The sequence below is a fragment of the Ascaphus truei genome, chromosome 11 (genome assembly GCF_040206685.1).
Source record: "Ascaphus truei isolate aAscTru1 chromosome 11, aAscTru1.hap1, whole genome shotgun sequence".
Classification (NCBI taxonomy): domain Eukaryota; kingdom Metazoa; phylum Chordata; class Amphibia; order Anura; family Ascaphidae; genus Ascaphus; species Ascaphus truei.
Window position 1 is genome coordinate 40,802,897 of NC_134493.1, and position 20,313 is coordinate 40,823,209.

Genomic DNA, 20,313 nt, shown 5'->3' on the forward strand with positions numbered 1-20,313 from the left:
TTATTTGTTCAAATTGGTTTGTGCCCAAAATTGATAAGATGTTTATTTGACTTACTGCCTTGTTACCTCTAATTTATCCTAATAGCTAGGTAATGCTTCATTAACGGTTAGAGCTACATTTATTATATTATGTAAGAGACGTGCAGGTATAACCAGGGAGACGTATTTGAGGGAAAATAAATGTTGGCTTTTTTTTACCTGAGGCTTTATACAGTACAGCTTATTGTCTGCATGAGAAACAGGCCTATCACTTTTGTAAGGGCTAACTCACACTAACCAGTCCTTATCTGCAGGCCTGGGAGGCTAGGCACTTCCCAACCTCTGACCCCAAAGACCAAAGAGGTACTTGTAAGCAGGGACTCTATCTGTCCGGGTCTGGGTTGGTGTTCGTGGGGTGCACCCTCTGGTGGGTTCCAGGGTCCTCTGTATCCTGGGATCTCCCTCTGTGCTAGAGCAGCGGTGTGCAGACTGGGAGGCGCGCCGCCCCCCGGCAGGCCCAAGACTTTATTGGGGCTGCCTGGCAGTTACAGAGCGCCCTGCGCTAAGAGCGTGACACCTCTGTAAATGTACTCACCAGCTTCTTGTCCACGCGTCTCCTTTGCAACATGACGTCAAATGACGCCCGTTACCATGGAGATGTGACGTCAAATGATGCCGTGGGTCACGTGACCCCGCAGCGTGATTTGACACTTCGTTAAAGGTAAGGGGTGGCGCGATCGAGCAGAAGAGGGGGGGGGGGGTGCAACGAAACAAGTTTGCGCACCCCTGTGCTAGAGAACCCATGCAATTTGGGCTGCACACTTTTAAACCTGCTTGATGAGCCAGGTGGAGACTGGCTAATTGACTTTAGCTGCAATTAACCAACTCCCTGCTGGACTCAACAGCTACAGACAGGCTTTATGTGTGTTTGCTGCTTTTTTAAACCGGGGAAAGGCCCTGTCACATATTACATAACTTGTGTTTGAAGCAATAAGGAAAACCCGGGGAGCAAAAATACCTAGGAGAAAATATATAAAACTACCATAGTGCAGTTAACGTTTAAACAGAACACAATAGTAAATGGCAGAACTCTCAAATTAGCATATCAGACATGTTTAGATAACATTAATAAATGTCCATCCATAGATATCCAAAATAGAAAAAATAAGGAGCAAAAATAGGAGGTAGTATAAAATCCAGAAGAGAAACACAGAGCCAAAAATAAAATACCAAATAGCATTTATCCGACACTGATAAAAATGGAGGTTTACAAGATTCCAAATGGGTTACAGCATGGGTGTAGGGATAAAGATGTTAGCCGAGTCGCGTTCTCGGGATCTCTTCACACCGCCACTGCATCCACTGTTCTCCGTCCTGCACCTCTGCTCGGAGCTGATACGTCACTTCCGGTTCCTCTAACACTCGAAGTAGACGTCACAGGAACTCCACCACAGACTCTCTTCCTCAAGATAGTATACTGAGGGCTACGCTCTTCGCGTTTCGCCGTTCTGAATGACGGCTTCGTTTTTTTTTCCCGATATTTATTACCTTTTATTGTATGACACATTATTTTGATTTATTGTCACTTTATATGTTCACATTTATCGTTTAAAAGGTAGATAGGGTGTTAGAGCGCCATCTAGTGTTATTTTTGTATAACTTGTGTTTGAGGCAGTTGAATCTGCAGGAATTATGCAAGAGAAACATAAAAAAATAAATAATGTCTCGTTTATTGATATATCATGTACATATATTACACAGAACTCTGTACAGAGTGTTTTCTATTTTTTCCCAGTGTCTTTTTGTCTGGTTGCAACCTGTTCCACAATACGGAGTAATTGTAACCAGTAACCAAGTTCTAACTAAGGGGTTGATAATGCTGAACTTGATGGACGGAAGTCTTTTTTCAACCTCATCTACTATGTAACTATGTAACTCCCCTTAGATGAGACTCTGGCTTTGTGCTTCCCTAAAGCAGGATAAGGCTGTACAAACTGATTAATACAATGGTCTAAAATTATATGGATGTTGCTATACAGGGAGGAAACTGCAACATATTTAATGTGCTCATTCACATGTTCATAGTCGGGATCTTGATATCTTCAGTTGTTTGAGAGGCTGAAACAGGCTTTGGAAACCCATATAGAAAAACTCTTGAGTATATGTGTTTTTAACATGTTGTCTGAATATTCATTCAGTTGTCATGGTGACATGGCAATATTACATGTGCGTTATTATTTAGGGATATAAACAGAAAGCCATATATTACAAACCCACAAATAACATAAATATGTATTTAGCTATGAGGACATTTGGTTACACTGACCTCATCCTGTGGTATACAATGACATCAGCTTGGAGCTGCTTCAGTGCCATACATCAGTGGGTCTCAACACTCCCAACAGGTCAGGTTTTCAGGATATCCCAGCTTCAGCACAGGTTGCTCAGTCTTCTACTGATCGAGCCACCTGTGCTGAAGCAGGGATATCTTGGAAACCTGACCGGTTGGGGGGTCTTGAGTACTGGAGTTGAGCAGCACTGCCATAAATGATGCCACTATTCTATACAAGTTGCAATTCCCTGCTACATCCTTACATCCAGAACATGCAAAGTGAAACTTCTTAGCTGACGGTGGCTCTTTCGAAACTCTCATAGGGTAAAATGAATTGAGTTGTGACACTGTGAAAAGGAAGTGGCATACTGCGCGTGGGCAGTTTGGCTGCAGAAGTTGCCACTAGTTGTCAGTAACGCTGTCAACGTTGTTAGCGCATGAGTTATGCGCACATATTCCCTCTGCCTCACCACGCACATCAGACCTCAGTCCCCCTGCCTCCACGACCGCATCAGACCTCAGTCCCCCTGCCTCCGCGACCGCATCAGACCTCAGTCCCCCTGCCTCCGCGACCGCATCAGACCTCAGTCCCCCTGCCTCCGCGACCGCATCAGACCTCAGTCCCCCTGCCTCCGCGACCGCATCAGACCTCCGTCCCCCTGCCTCCGCGACCGCATCAGACCTCAGTCCCCCTGCCTCCGCGACCGCATCAGACCTCAGTCCCCCTGCCTCCGCGACCGCATCAGACCAGTGATTTTCAACCAGGGTTCCGCAGCCGCCGGAGGGGGAGAGCAGAGATAACTCTCCCAGCTGTCCCAGGCCCTGGCGGCACGGTGGCACCCCCACGCAGCAGTGACCAGACATCAGCAGCAGATCAAAGCTCTTCCCTCTCCCTGCTTCTGCTGTCAGCTTCCGGCTGACAGGAGACAAAGGAAGCGATCAGAGCCAGCTCTCTTAAAGACACTGTGTATGTATGTGTGTGTCTGACTCTGTCTGTGTGTGCCTGTGTAGGGGAGGGGGAGAGAGTCTGCATGTGTCTGTGTATGGGAGAGATACAGAGAGTGTGTGTCTGTGTGTGTCAGTCTGTGCGAGAGAGAGTCTGAGTCTGAGATACAGAGAGAGGTGTGTGTGTGTGCGCGTTAGAGGGGGAGTGTGTATGAAAGAGAGAAGGGGAGAGTGAGTGTAAGGGAGAGATGTGAGATGGAGTGTTAGGGGAGTGACACAAAAGACGGGGTGAGGGGGCCAGAGATGGGGGTTGGGGTTACCCAGATTTTCAGAATCGAATTCTGGGGTTCCTAAACCAAAAAAAAGGTTGAAAACCACTCCTCAGACTCTCGCTGTCCTCTACATGCCGGTAGTGGTAGGGATCAGGAGCATGTGTCAAACCGGCCGGGATCGTGCACATGCGCAGAAGTGTAGGCCATCGTGCGCATGCGCTGAAGCGGATCATGCGTAAATATATCTGGCACCATTACCATACTTGACTGAGACGAGGATCATGCGCATGCGCTACAACAGAAGGGATCCTGCACATGCGCTGATCTAGCAGGTACCGTTACCATGCTTGACAGAGGCAAACATCATGCGCATGCGCAGCAACATCGACACACACTTCTCTAATGGCAAGCTTAAGTCCTGCTTCCAGTCTTTCTGCATGCACTGAAAGGGATTATGGGTATGTTAAACAAGCAGGGCTCTAAATTGATTCAGAAATTGCCATTTGGTGTTCTAAAGGGGATTAGTCATCTCCCTTTTGTCTGCTTGTTCTATGTGCATTTGAAGTACATTTGAGTATCATTATATCCAGTGTTCGACAAACTTATACATTTGCTCGCCCCGGGCGAGTGGATTTAACCCCCGGGCGAGTAAATATTGGCCCAAGCAGCACACGTTTGGTACTAGGTGGCGAGTAGATTTTTTTGTGTGGCGAGTAGATTTTTTGGTGATTTGTCAACCACTGATTATATCATCATACTCTAAATCCCTTTTATATGTGAAATACATATTCAGACAATAAATATACAAATCACTTCCTTTGTTTGTGATTCCAGAAAAGTATAATTGCATTTCTTAAGATGAGAGAAGCTGAACAGAAATAGTTTTTTTTTTACACCAACATGTATTCCGTGTATAACCCTTTCAATGCTAGTCTTCACGCAGACTTTAAATTCACGTCCGTTGTTTTTGTTTTGCTTTTCATTTCCTTCTTTCCAGCCTTTCCTGAAACGAGTTTAAAATGTTCATACCTTTTTTTGAGCTCCATAACTGTCTGTAAAAGCGGAATGTTCCCCCAGAAAATAGAATCAATATTTTCCGTGTCTCTCTGGCAGATTTGGAATTCTATTCCTCCCCCACACTTGTGTAAACATGGTGTAGCCCAATCAGTCAGAGTTTGTATAAGAAAGACCTTTCAGATCTGATTTCTGTTATATATAAAGTCACTTCACAGGCAGTAGGGATTTTATTTATTAAGTAATTGTTATGGGTTCTTGTAAGAGATGAGAGAGGTGCAACCAGGGAGACATGTTTGGGGGAAATAAACCATGGCTTTTATTCAGCCCGTGCTTCAAACAATACAGTTTAAGGTTGCAAACAAGTAAACCAACATCCTATCCCTGTGTAAGGGCTAACTCACTTCCCAGCCCCTTTCTGCAGGGCTGGGAGGATAGGCCTCTTGCCACCCTCTGCTCCCATAGTCCAAAGAGGTACGTGTAAGGCCTCGGTCCCGCTGCGCTCGTTGGCACGGGCGGCCATGTCGCGAGTTCCCCACCAGCAGGGGAATCCCCACCGAGCCGGTCCCGGTCCCCCCTGGCGGCACAGCGCACTACAGGCTGTGGCGCGTCAGCCGCTAGGAGACACAAGAGAATGGTGTTTCCTAGCGTTGACGTGTCACGTGGTGTGGCTGTGAGCCAATGAGGAGGGGAGGCTGCGGGAGGAGGAGAGGATTCGGGGAGCGGGGAGGAGTGTATGAGTGTGCCTGAGTACGTGAGTGCCTGTCTGTGTGTCTGAGTGCGTGAGTGCCTGTCTGTGTGTATGTGTGTGCCTGAGTGCGTGTGTGCCTGTCTGTGTGTCTGAGTGCGTGTGTGCCTGTCTGTGTGTATGTGTGTGCCTGAGTGCGTGTGTGCCTGTCTGTGTGTCTGAGTGCGTGTGTGCCTGTCTGTCTGAGTGCGTGAGTGCCTGTCTGTCTGAGTGCGTGTGTGCCTGTCTGTGTGTCTGAGTGCCTGTCTGTGTGTCTGAGTGCGTGCGTGCCTGTCTGTGTGTGTGTGTATGAGTGCCTGCGTGTGTGTCTGTGTGTGCGCGTGTGTGTGTGTGTGCCTGCGTGTGTGTGTGTTGCTCATTACTTACCTTGCAGCCGGAGCCGTGGAGGGAGGGGGGGGAGAGTAGCGGGTCCCTCCGCTCAAGCCACGCCCCCCCTCCCTGTCAAACCTCCCACTCCCGCCCACCTCTCGCTCCGGCTCCCGCTCCCTACAGACCGCATATCGCGGTCTGTGTATGTGAGCGCACCGCCTGTATGCAGCGCGGGTGCGCTGACTCTGGGAGCGGGGCCTTAGCCTAAGCAGGGGGCTCTTTATGTCAGTGTCTGGGTTGATGTCCGTTGGGGGGCCACCCTCTGGCGAGTTCCAAGGTCCGCTGCACCCTGGAATAGAGGGTCTGGTTCCCTGGGAATCTCTTCTGCCAACACCTCCCTTTGTGCTGCTTGATGAGCCAGGTGGAGACTGGCTAATTGACTCTAGCTACAATTAACCAGCTCTCTGCTGGACGCATCAGCTACAGGCAGGCTCTACGTATGCAGCCTTTTAAACCGGGGAAAGGCCCTGCCACAGTTCCCTATAAATATACTATCTGAATGGCTGATAGAATATCACTGTCTTTGAAGTGGACGATCCCAGTTTAAATCCCAAATGAAAGCCCTTCTTGTGACCTTGGGCAAGTCACTTTATCTCAAATCACTCGATCTCCTTCAGGCACTAAATTTCGATTGTTAGCTATATTGTGCAAGGACAGTATCCCGCTCAGTGTACACTGTCAGCGCGGTATAAGAAAAAGAAATATGATATACTATCTCAAAATATACCACTAGGGGTCGCATAACTATCAAAAGCTGGACAAAAGTAAAAAAAAAAAAAAAAACACCAAGCCAGATCACATAGTATACACACACAAGAAGAATGATATGCTCTATCACAGAGGTGGCCAACTCCAGTCCGCAAGAGGTACCAACAGGTCAGGTTTTCAGGATATCCCTGCTTCAGAACAAGTGGCTCACTGATTGAGCCTCCTGGGCTGGAGCTGGGACTGATTGAACCACCTGTGCTGAAGCAGGGATATCCTGAAAACCTGACCTGTTGGTAGCTCCTGAGGACTGGAGTTGGCTACACCTGCTCTATCGTAAGTGACCCTCTCTTGTCCTCACAGACAAGTGAGCAAGCCTGTAAAACAGTAATTTAACCAATAAAATGATTTACAGCAGAGGAATGTTATCGTCCAGTTTATGGACAAATTGAATAGGATAACAGTTTTCTTTTGTTTTTTTGTTTTTGCGAAGGTGTCCGGACAAATTTGTGATTGTGCAAAAATATAGCACGCTAGTATATAGCACTCAAGCTTAATTTCATTACTAAAACTGCCCAGTTCAGATCTCTAAAAATATTTGCACTGATTCCCTAAGTTCTTTTTTCATTAAACATCATAATATTTTTATTAACCAACTGATACTGGTGAAATGATCTTAAATCCGTGGGTTCAACTGTGTTCATATCACTTTTGGAAAGTAACATTCTTTGATTCAAGCGGAAGTATCGGGATCTCCTGTATGTTTCTGATTTTTATGTGTGGTTAGTCAATTACTGATCCACACACGTCTGTATTTTTAGGGAGTGGAAGAAGGGATATCTCAGATCACCTCTAAAAACAGAGGTGTCCGTCAGGCTCTCGTCTGGAATTTCCCTATCGAAATTACTTTTAAAAGTACCAACCCATACGGCTGTAAGTATGAGTAACATCAGAAACACAAACGTATCATGTAGTAATGTGTCGGTTGTTCTGTGAACGGGTTTCAATAGATTTTAGTGTACAGTAAATAAAAATCCCACTTGTGGTGCATTTGCAGGTCTGCAACCCTGTCTTTCCCCGTTATCGCTTAGCAGACTGCTACCACTGCAGCCAGGGATTCTGGGTAATGACATGCAAATGAGCACTCAGTGCGTCACTCTTTACTTCTCATTAATTTTAACATGGACCCCTATAATAGATTTCAGAATACACCAGCTTGTATATAATACAGACTTGTGTAATGTTATAGCCCATCAGTTTTTGGGATATTTCATTATTTTATGTAGTTAAATGTTGCTGTTTTTTTATGCTGGATACAGTTTACACTATCGCACGGAAAGTCCTACTGAAGTCATTGGATTGGCACTTTTTTCACTTTACAGAATAAGTGCCATAGTTTTAGGTCAGTGTTTTTTTAACCGGGGTTCCTAGGAAGCCTTGGGTTCCCCGGGTATCCCTAAAGGGTTCCCTGCAATTTTCAGGTCATTTGAAAATTGTACCAAATACAGAAGAATTTACAATGCATCTGATCTCAGACACACTATTAGAGAGGGTTGGGGTTCCTTACAATGCATCTGATCTGACGCGTTATTAGAGAGGGTTGGGGTTCCTTACAATGCATCTGATCTCAGACGCGCTATTAGAGAGGGTTGGGGTTCCTTGCAATACATCTGATCTCAGACGCGCTATTAGAGAGGGTTGGGGTTCCTTACAATGCATCTGATCTCAGACGCGCTATTAGAGAGGGTTGGGGTTCCTTACAATGCATCTGATCTGACACGCTATTAGAGAGGGTCGGGGTTCCTTACAATGCATCTGATCTCAGACGCGCTATTAGAGAGGGTTGGGGTTCCTTACAATGCATCTGATCTCAGACGCGCTATTAGAGAGGGTTGGGGTTCCTTACAATGCATCTGATCTGACACGCTATTAGAGAGGGTCGGGGTTCCTTACAATGCATCTGATCTCAGACGCGCTGTTAGAGAGGGTTGGGGTTCCTTACAATGCTCTGATCTCAGATGAGAAAACAGCACCTGGTTTCTGACCGTAGAAGATGATTGGATTATTACATATTACTGTTTCAACCGTGTACTTCTAATCATTGTGGTTAAAATTTATTTTTAGCACATTGATTTTCAGAGAGCAATTTTCCTATGACTCAATCATACTAATTATAGCAATATGTAGTATAGGAGAACGGTCCAGAAGGTCCAGGGCGGAGCACAGCTATATGTGGAAAAACAGGGGCTACAAACCAGCAAAAATAGTTAAAAAAACTTTTATTCCATGGTGCGTGAGGGGTACAAAAACACTCTGACGCGTTTTCGGGAGGCAATCCCTTTGTCAACATACTCTTCGACAAAGGGATTGCCTCCTGAAAACGCGTCAGAGGGTTTTTGTACCCCTCACGCACCATGGAATAAAAGTTTTTTAACTATTTTTGCTGGTTTGTAGCCCCTGTTTTTCCACATATAGCTGTGCTCCGCCCTGGATCTTCTGGACCGTTCTCCCTTACTTCTACTGGCGTGATGCACGCATCTGGATGAGCTGCTACAAAAGTGAGTACCCCATACCCTTCATGTATTGAGGAGTCCATGACCACGACATGGTGCTACTCCAGGATCGTTGTCCCAGTGACATCACAGACATGACCTTGATTATTGATACATAGGTCTGTCTTTCTCACAGGGACCATCATACTTTCCACATTTATAGCACAGGTCTCATGAGTCTCACGAAGCTTCAATTAGAGCTCTATCCCAAATCTTAAGTGATTATTTACATCAGAACTTTATATGTCACTGTTCATCTTGTTACTGAGCCCTGATATTTGGGACTAGTTCCCTTTCACTTTGCCAATATGTAGTATAGATGGAGTTAGTTTGTTCCTACTGTTTTTATGCTTTAACGGTATGTTATATTTCGCTGAATGCATGACATGGTTTACTAGCATGTCTGCTATCAGATATATATGGGATATATAGTGAACATTTTCTTTAGTTGTGTTTCTTATCTGTACAGTTTTATTTATTCCATAGCCTTTTAAGTTAATATTGATAATTGGTTCTATATGTACCATACAGGTGCATTCTTAAAAATTCAGCTGGTTTGAACTGGAAGGGTTAAATCCACAAAGCTTTGTTTAAATCGGGGCTCATAACGCAACGTTATCTAAATCAGGAACCCCGAGTTAACACGGTATACTCAGAGCTGATTATTGTATATGCAAAAACAATGTCCAAACTACATCTCAATGTCCTAACATAATATTATTGCAGCATAATGTTGACATTGAGTACATTTTAGCTTTACTCCGAGGCAGACACAGAAATAGATCTTTAGCTTGAGAAGGAGATGATGGGGAAGTAACGGTATGTAGGTTAAATCCTGCCAAACATTGGTGTTGCACCCATCCAGACCGGCAAAGCCGGGTCTGGACTGTCGTAACGCCAAGTTTAGCTACACCTTAACTAACATTACAGTAAGGCCCCAGGTTTGCCTTAACTCAGCAGTCCGTGCTTATCAAAATATTTTTTGTGGGGCATATTATTTTTCACTTGTTTTGAGAGATCTTTTCTTGCCTTTTCCAAAGCCGTTTTTATTTTTAATGTAAATCTGTTCAGGATATTCAAGGTTAAAATGAGCTTTTTCCTAGGGCCCATTGCAGTGTAAAGATTACCATGCTAACCGCAGAAGCTAGAGTAAGAAAATAATGTTTATTTTTTTAAAAACACTAGAGAAACCATTAAAATAAAAAAAGAGCAGGACCTGTTCATGGGACGAGATAATAACATTATTTGCGTTAAACTCTTATAGGCTTCTGGGAGAATTGCTGCTTTAACAGACTTTAGTGGATATGCAGTGTTATGATAACACCTCGTTTGCATGTCATTATCACTAATGACTGTTATAATTATGCTATACTCTTTACGGGAGAAAGCATGGCGTAGCGTTCCTGTCCTGTGAGTTTCACTGTTAGTCTTAATGTGATACAAAATCAGGTTAACGCCACAGTAAGGGACTCAACAGAGCTTTGCGGACCTGTTTAAACCAAAGACATAAAGCCTCAGTGCTACATCCAGTATGAAAGAGGATATAGTTTAATACTTCTCTGTATCTGGTGAAAGTGCAGAGACGCACAGCTGTTGTAGCCTTGGAACTATTCTGTCGGTGGCTTTTCAGATATAATTTGTCATTGGGAAAATGTGTTTTGTTTCCAAAGCCAATTGATTTGTATTGGTTACACTGTAATTCACTAAAGAGATTGTAACGTTACAATCTACAACTCGCTTCACAGTTTTGGCAGGAAACAAATTACCATTTGTTTTCAATGTTGATTTTCATCTACTGCTCATTTTACTTTCGTGCCCTCTGACCATAAATAACTGTCTGTTTACCGTCCTTCCCACGGCTTGTGCTTAAAAACGTTCTTCTCTGTTGGCCTGTCCTATCTTAAATCAGCAATACAGGTTTTTATTATTAGAGTTACAGTTGGGTCTTCGGAGCTGAACCGTGTTAATTTTCGCTCCGGGGACCCCCTGCTTCCAGAGATACTGGCAGCAACTACGGCGGTAGGTATCTCTCTGAAGTTTAAAGGTCCAGGTCACGCGGGCCAATAGGCAGCCGCACCCGATGACATCACGGATTCCTATTGGCCCACGTGATGCCACCATTATTTTAGACACACAGTTCCCTGGCTCCAGAGATACCGGCACGGCTACCCAGGTTAGTATCTCTGGAAGCAGGGGGTCACCGGAGCTGAGATGAACACAGTTCAGCTTCAGGGATCCCGTGCTTCCAGAGATACTTACCTCCGGAGTTGCTGCCGGAATTTCGTTTAGATTGGTCGCTTAAACGGATATTGAGTCATACACTTGGCAACCAAGTTCTGGAACGCTGTCCTGCTACTGTCTGTCTGTCTTTGGGCATTAAATTGGGCCTCTGCTCTTTTTGCAGCAGCTTAACCCTTTAACCCTTCACTTGTCCCTGTTGCGTGCAGCAATTTTATTCTGCTTGTTAAGCACTCCCGTAAAAGCCATCAAACCTAACAACGTATAAGTACCGACCTGAGAGACTTATTTCCAAGTTCAGTGGTATTTTGGGAAGCATCATTCGTATTCACATAATCACATTTTCAGCAAATCCTGATAAGTAACGAGGGAAGGAAAAGAAAACCGAGAGATCATTAATGTGCAAAGTAGCAATCCGTCGGTTAAATAAAATAAAGGCGATCCTCTTCAAGGTTACAGTGTGCATAGCTGCAGAAAATATAAGGTGAAACTACACATTTATTTACTTATCTTGGGAAAAAATCTTCTTCGGGTCTGATTTTGCTTTTTAAAGTGTCAATCACTTAGATGTAATGTAACTGTCGCAAGCTGTGTTTGGTCCTAAGTGAGAGCGCATCTTTAAAGCAACAAAATATCTCCCCGAGATATCATATTTATCTGTTTCTAAGTGTCCGGTCCACAGCCACTCCTCTCATTTGTGCAGTGTGTTATTACTAGGGCCTTTTCTTTTTTTGCATTGCCAGCATCCTCTTCATACCGATGATTAAAACAGTGTGCTGTGTTCACAGTTGCAGTTAGGTACATTTTGCTGCCTAATCTGTTGGGTATTTGAATGTTGATTATTTTAATTGCCACTCAACATCTACAGTTGCCAAGCTGAATGATGGAGCCAGGATTCCTTAGCTGTAACTAGACCCTCATTTCCGAGTTCTTCAGCTTGTCGGCATACTGTATGAATTAGTAACAAGTCATCAACAAGGGGAGGGGGGGGGATTCTTCATATTATGATCACTTAGGGCAGGGGTGGACAACTCCAGTCCTCAAGGGCCACCAACAGGTCAGGTTTTCAGGATATCCCTGCTTCAGCACAGGTGGCTCAATCAGAGGCTCAGTCGAAGACTGATTGAGCCACTTGTGCTGAAGCAGGGATATCCTGAAAACCTGGCCTGGTGGTGGCCCTTGAGGACTGGAGTTGCCCACCCCTGCACTGAGGTTATTATTGGAAGGATGCAAATTTGAATCATGGGAAGCACTAAGCTTTTTTTTTTTTTAATGTTATTCCACCTTTTATATCCGTTCCAGCATGAGTGCGGTGTTTTATCATTGATCTTATGCAAAGCATCCACACGAGGGTTCCCATTGCAGACTGTATTTCCCCCAACTCCCTTTCATATTTCACAGCATCATCTCATTTCTAATCATTGCAAATGGACGTTTTTCTGCATTGGAACAAAGACTCTAAAGTACTTTTCTTTCTTCTTTTTAACCCAAATCTTCATTTCTATGTATTTTTGCCCATTATCGTACCAGTTAAATGTGCCTGTCCTGCTGCGGCGTTACCACTTAACCAGGCCTGCTGCTCTTTTTGTACTGAGGATCTGCACCTCATTTTCATTACACTTCCTAACGGGGACCTATGGAAGTTTCAGGCTTTTCATATCGCACATTATAAACTGGCCACGTATATTCTTGTATAACTCATTATGTGAACATAAGAATACATAGCCTAATAGGAATAGGTGCTTGCCTTTGGATGAATTGGAGTTAAAACTGCAGTCCGGGCTGATTTGGAATTTTTTTTTGTTTGTTTTCATTTTCTTTTTATTTCCTTTAAGAGATCTCTGTTTGCCCTTTCCATGGCTATTTTTGTTTGAAATAGGATGTGTCCAGGAGGTTAAAATGACGTTCTTCCCAGAGCAGAATGCAGTCTGAGGATTGCCATGGTAACATTAGAAGCTAGAAATTAAATACAATCATAATTTTAATACAATTAAAACTCTCCTCTCTCTCTCTTTTTTTTTTTTTTTTAAAGTAGGATGTGCTTAAGGAGCAAAATACCAACATTATATCATGGGGGCTCAACTCTACTCCTCAAGTCCCCCCCCCCCCCCTCCAACAGGTCAGGTTTTCAGGATATCCCAGCTTCAGCACAGGCGGATCAATAAATCCATGCTTCAGCACAGGTGGCTCAATCAGAGGCTCAGTCTTTGACACTGATTGGACCACATGTGCTGAAGCATGGATTTATTGAGCAGCCTGTGCTGAAGCTGGGGTGTCCTGAAAACCTGACCTTTTGAGGGGGGTGGGGCTAGAGTTGAGCACCACTGCATTATATGAGCTGCACTCAGAAAGGCTTCTGGGGGAGATTGCTGCTTTAAGTGGTTCACATGTTTTGAAAGTTAAAGCAGCATTATTCTACTATTTGGGAAGCAGGGGGTCTCTGGAGCTCACCCGTGTTAATTTCAGCTCCAGAGAGCCCCTGCTCCCAGAGATACTTACCTCTAAAGGTGCTGCCAATAGCAGCTCCGGCTGGGCACGGAAAATGTCTGTTTAAAGGTCATCCCTTGTTGGCCCGCATAACACGGGACCTTGAAACAGATGAGATACTGGTGCCCCCCAAGTATCTCGGGGAGCAGGGAGTCGGTTAAGTTCCGGAGACCCCCTGCTTTGCAGCTAGGGGTGAAAAAAAAAAAAAGCCGCCTTTGGGAAGATTAGTCACCAAGTCCCATATTTACTACGCTGGGCTTTTCTATACCGCATCTTACGGTGCCAGAGAGGATGAGAAGAGAAACAGGCACACGGACTCGCTAAATAAAGGAATGGAATGTGCCTCATAAACCATATTACATTTCTTTATTTAGTGAGTCCGTGTGCCTGTTTCTCTTCTCATCCTCTCTGAGGATTTCTCTGGGACCTTATGCACAGGAGTGCGCAAACTTTTCTGTTTGCGCCCCCCTGTCTGCTGCCCCCCCCCCCGCCTTGCGCCCGCCTCCCCTCCTTTACCTGCTCTCTGGCTTCGGCGCTGTCATATGATGTCACGGCGTCATGTGTTGTCACGTTGCCATTTGACCCCGCAACGTCATTTGACGCCGCGTTGTCACGGCGAGGAGCCGGCTGAGAGCAGGTGAGAGAAGTTACAGAGGCCTCACGCCTTCCCATGAATTTAATTTAAATGCCTTGGGAAAGAGCACGGGGCCTCTGTAACCCCCGCCATCCCCATTCCCCCCACTTTGCGCACCCTGGCTTAGGATTCCCTTCTGTAATGGAGCACCGGTGAATTATTATCCTGCATTTTCCTTCTCGTATATCTTCCAGTGCCAGCACATGAATGAGCGGTAAGGTGTCTTATGGAATAGCACTGCTTATTAAATATGGGCTTTGATGTGCTATCTATACCTGGCTATTTGTTGCTTGGAAAACCTTAACACGTAGTGGAGAGTTGTAATAGGCCACTAACCCCAGGAAAGCTAAGTTGGGTCAGGCTGTGATCCCTTTTATTGGGCTAACAGTCCAAGCTTGGTAGAGCTTCCATGTTTATTATTCAGTAGTATAAAGGTATACCGAGGCACTCCCAATGCCAATATGAGTTCAAAGAAAGACGAGAAAAGAACTTGGTGCAAACTAACTCGGCAATGCCCCTATGTTCCAAATAGAGGCTTATAGTAACGTAATTTCCGGACTATAAGCCGCACCTGAATATAAGCCGCACCCACTGAATTTTAAAAAAATTATTATTTTGAACATAAATAAGCCGCACACGTCTATAAGCCGCACACGTCTATAAGCATCAACCCCCCCTGCACCTCACATCACTCTCCCCCTGCACCTCACATCACTCTCCCCCTGCACCTCCCATCACTCTCCCCCTGCACCTCCCATCACTCTCCCCCTGCACCTCACATCAACTCCCCCTGCACCTCACATTAACCCCCCAGCACCTCACATGAACCCCCAGCACATCACATCAACCCCCCCTGCACCTCACATCAACTCCCCCTGCACCTCACATTAACCCCCCAGCACCTCACATTAACCCCCTGCACCACACATCAACCCCCCCTGCACCACACATCAAGCCCCCCAGCACCTCACATTAACCCCTGAGCACCTCACATCAAGCCCCCAGCACCTCACATTAACCCCCCAGCACCTCACATTAACCAGTAAATACCTCTGCCGTCCAAGCAGGAGTGCACGCACGCTCTAGCAAGCAGCAGGCAGGAAGTGCCTCAATGCTAGAGCGCGCTGCTACTCTGCGAGGGGGAGAGCGGGCTCGCGGGGGATGGTGACAACGGGCTCGCGGGAGAGTGGACTCGGGAGGGAGGGGGAGAGCAGAAGCGGGAAAATCCATATATTAGCCGCGTAATTGTATAAGCCGCGAGGTTCAAAGCGTGAGGAAAAAGTAGCGGCTTATAGTCCGGAATTTATGGTAGTGTAATGTAGAATAAAGATGTCGGCACACTCGTCTGAATCTGATATATTTTTTTTATGTGTTCAATAAAATAAAGGATTGTTACCGACACACTTTTAAAAAAAATGTTTTTAAATTAATTACAATTTGGTTTCTGTCTGCATAAAATTGTATTCTGTGGGTTAGAGCTACACATCCCTTGTATATTTTCCTTGTAATGACAGGGCATGACGCTGACATACTCTTATGTTTTTAGGGCCGCAAATTGTCGTGAGTGTCTATGGCCCAGATGTTTTTGGGAATGATGTAGTGAGGGGTTATGGAGCGGTTCATCTCCCCTTTACACCAGGAAGGTAAGTTTTATTTATTTTTACAAAACATAAGTCGGTAGTTTTTTATTTATTTTTTGAGGAGGGTTAATGCGTTCATTAAAAGTGAGTCGCTGTATCACAAAAGTTCAGAGCCATTGCGACTGCATTTGAATAAGCTACTGAATTCCCTTTGCAGTGCACAGAGGTTAGTATTACTAACTTAAATAAAGGTAGACAACCTGGATCAATAGGATGCCTGCTTGTGTGGGCAGCAAATACACCCAGTATCTAGAGAGTGGGGGGCACAAACTCCAGTCCTCAAGGGCCACCAACAGTCAATGACTGAGTCACCTGTGCTGAAGCAGGGATATCCTTAAAACCTGATCTGTTGGTGACCCTTGAGGACTGGAGTTGGCCACTCCTTATCTGGAGGTTACCCAATGGCAAGACAAAATGGATATAGTGGCATAGATACTGTACATAGTAAAGGAGGTTGAAAGAATACATATACAGTATGGTATATCCCTGCGTCCCTTCCCTTTCTAAAAAGATGTATAACCTTTCCTTAAAGATATCTATTGTATCTGCTATCTGCCATCTCTTTCTCCATGGGTAATGAATTCCCTATTTTCACTGCCCCAGTGCCTGCGCTGAATTCCCCCGGTCTGCAGGGAGCTTCAGGGGGAAAGACGGGGGCGTGACGGGGGAGTGATGGGGGCGCGGCCATCTCCATTTTCAGGTGTTCCTGAAAAACTCTGCGTGCTGCGGACCCCCTCTCCCCCTCCCCGCAGCGGGCCTGGCCCCATTGTAAGGCAGCTCTTGTCCCTGCAGCGTCCGCCACAGCGGGCGCTGCAGTAGCCAGCGGGGACCTGGCCTTACTGTAAAGAACACTTTTTCCTTTGTGATTGAAATGAGTTTGTGCTCTGTTTGTGGAGTCATTTGGGGAATTGAGATCAAGCACCCTTGTTGGCAACCAACATTAAACTCTGTATAGTGATTCTGAAATGATGAGAAATGGGTCTGAAACTGGCAGTGGAGAACTTCTTCAATTTCTAGCACATTTCTTTATGTAAAGCTGTACAGGCATACCCCGCATTAACGTACGCAATGGGACCGGAGCACGTATGTAAAGCGAAAATGTACTTAAAGTGAAGCACTGCCTCTTCCCCACTTATCGATGCATGTACTGTACTACAATCGTCATATATGTGCATAACTGATGTAAATAACGCATTTGTAACGGGCTCTATAGTCTCCCCGCTTGCGCACAGCTTCGGTACAGGTAGAGAGCTGGTATTGATGTTCAGGACGTGCTGACAGGCGCATGTGGGAGCTGCCGTTTGCCTATTGAGCGAGATGTACTTACTCGCGAGTGTACTTAAAGTGAGTGTCCTTAAACCGGGGTATGCCTGTATTATGTATTGTAGTTTAGATATGCATCACTTTTCTTTGCTTAGAGTTCTGGTACATATTCCACCCCCTACAAAAACACTAATGACAAGAGTTATTATGTAAAGCCAGATGTGCACGATCTTTATCCGTTCCCGCATCCTTCAAACACAGGATGGCATCAAACCTGACAATTCCTAACACAGAATTTGGAAGAACCCCGGGGTTTCCAGTGATTTGCGTTTTAGAACATTTTCACTCTTCGCGTCCCAGCCTAAGTCTTCCCTGTGAGTTTCCTGTCAGTGGAAGACAGCTGGGAGCCTATAAGTCTGGGTATTTGTGTTTTGTTTTGTTTCTTTGCACTGAAGCTAGACAGAATTTTCCAGCGTTCGCTAGTATGAAACTGTAGCTGGCTGCTGGTTTTGCTAACTTTTATACAGCGACAGATTTGTGAAATGTTTGACAAGTCTCGAACAAAACAGTTTTTATTTCCACAGACATGTATAATAAGACACATGTGAAATGATGAAATCACAGTTATTTTCAGAATATGATTTTCTAGTTACTTGCTAGTTTGTTATATTCTGACCTTTTCAACCACAGCAGTCACATCTTAAGTCTTGATTGATGGAATAAGGAATATTTCCAGAGTAGCAATTTAAACGGACACTGGCACTGGCATTTCAGTTCAGCGTATTTAACCACCTAATTATTAGAAAGAACAACAAGAAAGACTGAAATTACCTCTATCTCTACAATGCCAATGGAGACCCTCACAAGGTGGAAATGCAGATATAGCAAGACACTGTTTACGGTGCTGCGGCTGCCGGACCACAGTGTAGCTGCGTAATCAAGGCCCCGAAAACAGAAAGTGGTCCGGGAGGATTAACTCTACGGGGGTCTCGGCTTCTGAAGGGGAGGTGCTGCTTCTGCGCAGAGGTGTCCAAGAAAGAAGCAGTCTCTATCTGTGTCTCCCCAGAGCAGCGCTGAAGCAGCCTCCGTATCTATCCAGCCCCTTGATACCCTTGATAACATAGATAAGGGGTGCGCAATCTTTCCGTGCTGCTTGCTTCCCTCCCTGCTCGTGCGCCCCCCTCCCTTACTTTCTCTAAGGCTCTCTGCGTCAAATTATGCCGCGGGGTCACGTGACGTCACATTGCCATGGCAACACGGCCCCAAAGACAAGATAAGTGAAGTTGCAGAGGCCTCACGCGATCCCCCGGAATTAATTTAAATGCCTTGGGGGAAGAGCGCGGGGCCTCTGCAACCGCTGCACACCCCCTGAAAAATCTTGCGCACCCCTTACTTAGATGACCTAATATGGATATCTACGTCATGAGGGGGGAATACTTTCATATTTGGTCATCTACATCATCAAGGGGGTTGGACAGGACATTTAAATCATTTACTCTGTTTGGAACCGCGGACGGGCTGCAGATTTTGGCATGTTGGTCCGTGGTACCAGGAACTGTAAGTCTTGCTACATCTGTACCCCTACTCAATTTTTTATTTATTTCGTTAATAGATAAGAACTGGTGTTCCCCAGAGCTGAACTGCCGTATTTTTATCTCTGGGGATCCCCGGGTTCCTGAAATATTTACCTTTTAATTGCCCGTGTTTCTGGCTCCATCAAACCAATATGGCTGCCTTCCAAGCCTCAGTCCCACTGACCAATACCGTATGACATCACGGCTTCCTATTGGACAACTCTGGCAGCAATCTTTTGATTTTACGTCATTTTTATTGTTGCATAAAAAGGAAAATATCTCGAGTGCCAGGGGTCCTGGGAAATAGTGTAGGTCAGCTCCAGGGAAACCCCTAGGTCCAATTCAAAATGTATTCAAACATTTTTATTTACAGAATTGATTTTAAAGTTACCATTGTTTCCGAGTTTGTTATACTAGTTTTAGAGAAAAATACATGAGGCTGGAGTGGACTTCAGTGTTTGGATGTTGTCCATCTGACAACATGATAAGCTCGATTACACAGTGCACGGACTTGACATGAATTGTAGCAAAAATACTGTGAGTGTTGAAAATGGTCTGAAATGGATTATATTTTTGTGTGATAAATCTGGTGCTATATTTTGCAGCAGTTTTGCAGCAGTCTTACTTTGATGGTTGACGGGTATATTTTTATTTCCATTTTTTTCTTTTTATGTTCATGTTTAAATCTTTTTCAGGCATAAAAGAACCATTCCCATGTTTGTACCAGAATCGTCATCCAAGCTGCAAAAGTTCACCAGGTACAGTGATGGCATTGTTATGCAGTCTCACAACATGGCATCACTTTGTTTACACACACATCCCATGCTGTGCAAACCTCTTGTAGCGCTACTCATTACTTCCCTCCTTGCCCATTCCTATAACCAGCGTTGCAACTTCTCTCATCTTCTGTGGTGTCTATCTCCAACTCTTCATCATTGGTATTTTGCGTGTTGGGTAATAATGTGTGTTGCTGTAATCTTTGCTATGACAAATTCAGTAAAAAATTATCCAAGGTAATGGTGATGGATGTCAACGCCTTACTCTCCTTAGTTTTCTTCACCTGAAAATGAACATGTTTTAGTTCCACTTATTTTGACTTCTGACAATAATTACTCCTGGCCCGCTCAGCACTAGTGTGCACTTACGCTCCCCAACCAGCAAAAGAAAATGCTTTTTTTTTGTGCTACTTTATTATTTTTTATAGTAATGATCGTGGGCACTAAGAAAGTTATAGGCATTACGGCACTCCGTACTCGATGTTGTGTGGTCATTTTTTTGATGGGGAAGGAACGCATTTTTCCCATAAACTTGAACTACTGTGATAAACAGTGTTGTCCAAATCTCACAGGTCATTAGTTATTTTGGGCAGAAATGGGACTGCACCTTTAGTGCAACAAATAGCACCCTTTTTTTCTTACCCCATCGTGAAAAAATTAAAAAATAAAATCATTCTGGTAGTGACTCCATCTACCAGGAAGCATCGATTTGCCATTATCGACTGGCTTACTGAGATACCGTCTCTGCCAGAAGTCATTTAAACCTCTGGAAGCCTCCCATGCTT

The 20,313-nt window shown here is 44.9% G+C and overlaps 1 protein-coding gene across 5 annotated transcripts in view; it reads left to right on the top strand.

Moving 5' to 3' along the window:
* The window catches only part of B9D1 (B9 domain containing 1), a 54,113-nt gene that overhangs the window by 1,229 nt on the left and 32,571 nt on the right, over nucleotides 1-20,313 (top strand). For all 5 annotated transcript variants that reach the window (XR_012787400.1, XM_075565795.1, XM_075565798.1 and 2 more), the window contains 3 exons: nucleotides 7,186-7,297; nucleotides 15,822-15,918; nucleotides 19,448-19,510. Coding sequence is in view for 4 of the 5 variants with exons in the window: in XM_075565795.1 (XP_075421910.1) it covers nucleotides 7,186-7,297; nucleotides 15,822-15,918; nucleotides 19,448-19,510 (272 nt within the window). In the remaining variant the exon portion in view is untranslated. The remainder of the gene's footprint in view (nucleotides 1-7,185; nucleotides 7,298-15,821; nucleotides 15,919-19,447; nucleotides 19,511-20,313) is intronic.